The sequence below is a fragment of the Lipotes vexillifer genome, unplaced genomic scaffold (assembly GCF_000442215.2).
Source record: "Lipotes vexillifer unplaced genomic scaffold, Lipotes_vexillifer_v1.1 scaffold98, whole genome shotgun sequence".
NCBI classification, from domain to species: domain Eukaryota; kingdom Metazoa; phylum Chordata; class Mammalia; order Artiodactyla; family Lipotidae; genus Lipotes; species Lipotes vexillifer.
In genome coordinates this window covers 1,767,518-1,773,517 of record NW_006799611.1, presented here as the reverse complement: position 1 = coordinate 1,773,517, position 6,000 = coordinate 1,767,518, and the positions used below count along the sequence as shown (strand labels likewise).

The window sequence follows — 6,000 nt, the reverse complement described above, 5'->3', positions numbered from 1 at the left end:
TCAACAGCCCCATAGTTAGGATCACTAACCAATTTTACAGAAGAGCACATTGAGGCTCAGAGAGGTGAGGTCATTTGCTCAAGGTCACACAGTGACAAAGCTGGGACTCGAACCTTGTCTGAGTCTGAAGAGGATTCTCTTGACTCAGGCTATTTACAGTCTGTCCAGGAGGACAGCAGTCGTGCTGTTTGAGGCCTGTTGTCCTTATGTGCCAGGACCAAGGCCCACCATTCACCCATCTCCTTCTCTGGTCCTGTGCCCCCTTTCCCTACCCTGGCCCTTCCCCAGCATCTTTCTGATACCTTTCTGGCTCCAGGAGCCTCCTCTTTCTTCCTCCAGCCCTACTCAAAAGCCAGCCCCCAACAAGGCTGTCTTTCCAACTCCTCTGCACCTCTTCAATCTGCCCCTCCTCTCCAGTCCTCTGCCAATGGATCCTGAGTCCTGTCCTCCCCAGTCTGCCCTCTCCATCTGTCCCCCTCGGAGCACCCGCCAGATCATTCTGAAGTGGAGTCTGTATGTATTTCCCTCCACTGTCTTCAGGAAAAACAAAATTGTGACATTTGAGGCTCTTTCCATCTTCCCTCGTAGGTTGTGGTCACACTGCTTCCTACCCCCTGGGCCTCCCTGCCTTCGGGGCTGTGCTCTCTGATTGCACCCCAGTACCTTTCCCCGGTTGCTCTCCACCTCTTAGCTCACATGGCTTGGCCTTGAGGCTTCCTTGTAGGAGCAGTCAGGAATGGGTCTGGTGATCCTGGTGTCCCAAGAGGCCCTGTCCTGCCATGGGGGACACTACCAGGGAAGGTCTTGAGGGTCAGATGAGGAGTGGAGAGCACTCTCCCGAAGGCAGTGTAGACCAGCAGGGGTTTGAGGCATGTCAGGGAGCGATCTGGGGTCAGCTTCTTGGGCACACTATTAGAAGCAGAGTGGCCATTGGCTAAACTGGGGGTGGGGAGGGCAAGGAGGGAGAAAATAACAATTGTAGTAAGTACAATTTATCAAGGGAAAATAAATGGTCCAAGCTGTACGCTTCGCACTTTATGGGAATTATCTCAATTCTCACTCAGCAATATTACACTATTATTACCTCTGTTATACTCAGAAGGACTGAAATTCGGAAGTGCCATCATTGGCCAGGGTCAAATAGCTGGCCAGTTGCCATACTTGTATTTGAACCAGGTCAGTCTCATGCCAACCCCAAGCAATTACCCGTGTCAGGACCCCACCCATCTGGGCTGAGGGTGGAGTTAGGGCACAGTCTTGTCACAGCACCACTGTCTGGGTACCTTGGATGCCGGTGGGAGGTGTGGGAGGGGATAGTAGCATTGGAGGGGGTAGGTCTGCCGTGGGCTTGTGTGGCTTCCACCATCAGACTCTCAGGCTGGGGCCCCTACTTGTTTCTCATGAGCCCTCCCTAAGTCACATCCTGTGGGCAGAGGCCTCAGCAAAAGTTCCGGTGGTGTCACCTCCTCCACCCCACCATCCCTGGCCTGAACCCTGACATCTCCAGTCACTTCCCCTCCGGGCCTCAGGCCCTCAGCCCTTCCTTGGGGAGGAATGCAGGCGGGAGCAGTCAGAAACCCTTCAGAAGGTTGCCCAGGTGAAAGTGAGAAGAAATTAGGTCCTAGCCAGAGGCAATTTCTCACTGACTTTGACTTCTGATTTGCTGGTTTGAGGGAAATGTTTCCTGTTTCCGTGATCAGCTAAGCTGGCAAAACAGGGCATGTGGCCAATACTCAGGAATGTTTGCTGATTGACTGACCAGGCTCTGAGAGAGCCTCTGGTCCTGCTGCCATTTAGCAGTTAGGGAAACTGAGGCACAGAGTAGGAAAGGGAGCCACTGGCCAGCTGTTTGACCCTGGCCTGGACCTTCTGTTTTCCTCCCCCGAGTAGGAACAGGGTACGGGGCATATTGAGAGAAGAAGAAAGGCTCGTGGGCTGGGGTGCTCTTGGCTGCCGGTCTGTCTGGGGAGACAAGGGGTCACTGGATAGGGGGATACAGGACAGAGAGTGGCTGTGTGATGACCACAGCCCTGCAATCCCATGGACATTCTGCCCACACCGGCTGGGTACTGACTGTGCCCGGCCCCATGTTGTTATATGTCAGACCCCTAGAACTTCATAGCAGCCCTCTTAGGAAGTTGTTATTATGGGGCCAAAGTTACAGAAGAAGAAACAGGTTCAGAGTGGTGAAGTGTCCTGCCAAAGGCCATGCAGCGAGGGAGGTATGGAGCTGGGATTCAAAGCCAGGTCTCTTTGTCCCCCAATATAAGACAACTGAGTCAAGCTGGGGAAAGGTATCTACTGAGTGCTACAGTATAGCAGGCCTGAGGCCAGTATGGATGCATGAGGCCAGTTCTCTCAGCGGAGCATGAGGTCTGTTTGGAACATGCATATAAAGACAAAAATGAATGTAATACAGATGATAACTCTCAGTATAAACGTGTTATTTCATTGCCACAGGATATTGTGAGGGATGTTGTATTTGTCCAGTTTTACTGATGAGAAAAATGAAGCTCAGCGAGTTGGTGTGACTTGCCCGAGGTGGGGTCTGAACTCAGGTTTGCCTGGGTCCAACACCTTTGACTATTACATTGAAAGCCTCCAGTCCCTGATAGTACCTGGTCAGATTGCAGACGACTGTGACATAGACTTGGGGGGAGGAGGGCAAGGAGGGAGGGGACAGAAATCAGAGCAGGGTTCCTGGGGCACTATGGCTCAATCAGACCTCAGGGACTCATTGGAGGCAAAAGATAGAGCCAGTGGAGGGACAAGTGGCATTCCGAGTGCAGGTCCGGCCCAAGCAAAGGCCTGGAGGTGGGAAAGCACTTGTGTGTTCAGTGCTGCAGAGTGGGGCTGGGCTGGCCTCCAGCAATGGCTGAGGAGGGCCTGGGGGACAGCCACCCACCAGCAGGTCCCCAGCCACACTCCCAACGGCCACTTGAGGCAGCACAAAGAGGGCTCTGAACTCAGCGGAGCCGCCACACTGAGCCCCCACACTGAGCCCCATTCATCCTCTCAGGGATGCGGCAACTGCCCTGGCAACTGGGCCAACGGCAGGGCTAGCCTGGCACTGACAAGGCCCCTCCACCACGGCAACAGGGACTCGTCATGGCTGGGACTCCCAGGTTTCACACCACGTGCCTGCCCTGGGGTTTTCCTGGCCTGTGCCAGTCTGCTCCTGGCCTGAACCACCCCCATCCCTCAGCAACAACCACCAGGGTTTGCTGAGGCCATAGTGTACTGGCCCGGGTCATCATTTGCTCCTTTCGTCTTCCCAACAACTCCAGGAAGTGGGGGCTACTGTGACCCCATTTCACAGATGAGGAAACTGAGACTCAGAGAGGTAAAGTCTCTTATGGAGGATCACACAGCAAGTCGGGAGTAGGCCTGGCCAGGAAGCCAGCACTGGCTGATGCCACAGCCTCAGCAGTTAGCCCAAATCACTGTGACTGCCTCTTGGAAGAGAAGCTGGGGAACTCACTCTCCACCTCCCACAGGGAAGACCCCCAGCTACCACCAGGCCACAGGCCCCTCTCCCTTTTCTGACAACAACCCAGAGATGGGAAGGGACACTGGCCTGGGAGTTAGAACACCTGGGTATCTGTCTGTCTAGTCTCTGCTCCTCTTTAGCCTCAGTTCCCTCATCTGTGAAATGGGACAGTACCAGGATCATCTCACAGGGCTGTGACGATCTGTAGGGGCTTCCAGCTCCATGCCTGGCTCATGGTCAGTGCTCAGTAGAGGGAGCTGGAGTTGTACCCTCCTTATCCTCCTAAGGCCATGGTCCAGAAATCCCATCCTTTCATTTGAACTTTGAACACCTGTCCCATCCAGGCCTGTTTGCTGCCTCTGTCTCACAGACTGTGTCCCTTTTCCCTCCAGGGCTTCAGGTTCCCCCTCATCCCATCGAGAAGGTTCAGCAGCCCCTTCCCCTGCCAAGGTCTATCATCCAGCTGCCAGAGGATGGTGGGAGCTATGAGTGTGGAAGTTAGGACCTCAGGCTCCACAGCTGGACAGGCAGATCCCAATTCCAGGTAACTTGACTTTGGGTGGGGGCTGGGGCTCAGTTTCCACATCAGTAGAATGAGAACAAGAGAAACAACATTTGCCTGTTAGGGCAGAAGAACTGAGCCCTGTGGCGGCACATACTAAGTGACCAGAAAATGTTAGTCGTTAGTAGTCATTATTTTTATGGAGGATGCAGGATGGGCCCCACCTGACCTTGAACTTCCCCTATCACAGCCCCAGCTGCCAGCCCTGGGGCCAGGATAATAATGTCCAATCATGCTGGAGCCTCTGGGAGTTGACTGCGTACCTTGCACTTGTGCCTATTCTAGAGATTAGGTGACTGAGGCTTCAGAGGCAGAAGTAACTTGTCAGCAGCACTCAGAGCCAGGATTTGAAGCTCCTGGTCTTTCAGCTGCACCGCCCCCAGCAGCTGCTGAAAGCCTCCACAGGTGTCAGGGACAACCTGTGTAGGAGAGGTTTCGTTTCCTCATCTCTGTCCTGTCCACGTGAGCACACACACACACACACACACACACACACACACACCAGGCTGTGGGTTAAGGGGCCTGAAAGGGCAAGTTGTAACCCAGTCTGTGCCACCAACCCGCTGTATGACCTGGGGCAATCCTTCTCCCTGTCTGTGCCTCGGTTTTCCTATCTTTGTACAATGGGGTGGTGGACAAAATTATCGCCATGTCCCTGCTAGCTTGAAAAGGAGTGTAGTGGGCACTGATTCTGTGCCAGGCTTTGCACCAAGCACTGGACTCTTTGAGGTGGGCATTGCAAATACCTCCTACTCACAGAGCGGAAACTGAGGCTCCGGGAGGTGAGTTCCCTAGTCCAGGATCACACAGTGATAAAGTGGCCAGCCAAGACTTGAATTTGGGTCTGGGTGGTCCCAGAGCCCACAGGCCAAACCATGGCACTCTCCTATCCACCGCTGCCAGTGCATCCCCCAGCACTGAGGCTTAGAATAAACCCCCCTGCCCTCAGGTCTGACTCCCTGCACCGTCCCAGCCTGCTGGCCAGACCCCCTGATAGCTGTTGGCAGGTCCCCAGAGGCCCCCAGCCCAGTGGGCTCTGTTCCCAGAGTCTGTGGTTTATTTCCCAGACCTTCCAGATCTCACGCGCTTGTGGTCTGTCCCCTGCCTCCCCGAGGCCGAGGCCAAGGAGGAGGCCCACAGGGGCCGGGACTGGGGGAGGCCCCTGCCTCCGCCCCCTGCAGAGAGGATGGGGAGGGTGGGGCTGTGGGAGTTTCACTGGTTTAAAAATACACAGAGGAAGCGAGTGAGAGGGCGCGAGAAAGGGGAAGGGGAGGTGAGGGAGGCATCTCAACGTTGATGTCCAGAGCTTCGAGTGGCCACTTGCCTTCCAGCCGGGGGCTTTGCACGACTTGCCAAGATGACGGAGGGGACCAAGAAGGCCAGCAAAAAGTTCAGTGAGTGCAGGGTGCCGTTTGCACTGTCCTTCATCCCTCTGTCTGTCCGTCCATCTCAGCCTCTGTGTATTTGCTTCTTCATCACTCTACCTCGTTTCTGTTTTTCTTTCTGTCCATCTCTGCCTCTCTCCAGAGGCCTCTGCTTCTGAGTTTCCAGTCGCCATCTCTCCATCACTGGCCCGGTATCTCTCTCTCTCCAGCTGGTTAGGCTCTCCACCTCTGTTCTTCTCTTGTCTGTCTCTGCCCGTCTCTACTTCTCTGTCTCTCCCCACCCCAACTCTCAGTCTCTCCATTCGTCTGCGTGTCCTCTGGCTCCCTTTGACCTCATGGCTGGGCCAGGGAAGACCTCCACGCAGTCCACCCCCTGCCTCTGGGCCTGGTTCACATGGGGTCTCAGGCTGGGAGTTGCTGTGGCTGAGGCGGGGGGAGGGGTGTGTGCCATGAGATCCTGTCCCATGTCCCCATCAGCAGTGACGCTGGGACCCAGAACAACTCAGTGAGGGGCCACACCCACCCATCACTTCTCCCCCAGGTTGGTGATCCCTTCCTGGTGC

General features: G+C 55.1%; 1 protein-coding gene across 1 annotated transcript in view; it reads left to right on the top strand.

Annotated features, from left to right (window-relative positions):
* The first annotated feature begins 5,409 nt into the window (after nucleotides 1-5,409).
* Nucleotides 5,410-6,000, top strand: part of SH2D3C (SH2 domain containing 3C) — a 31,179-nt gene continuing 30,588 nt past the window's right edge. The window contains exon 1 of the mRNA XM_007471735.1: nucleotides 5,410-5,446. Within this exon, the coding sequence (XP_007471797.1) occupies nucleotides 5,410-5,446 (37 nt within the window). The remainder of the gene's footprint in view (nucleotides 5,447-6,000) is intronic.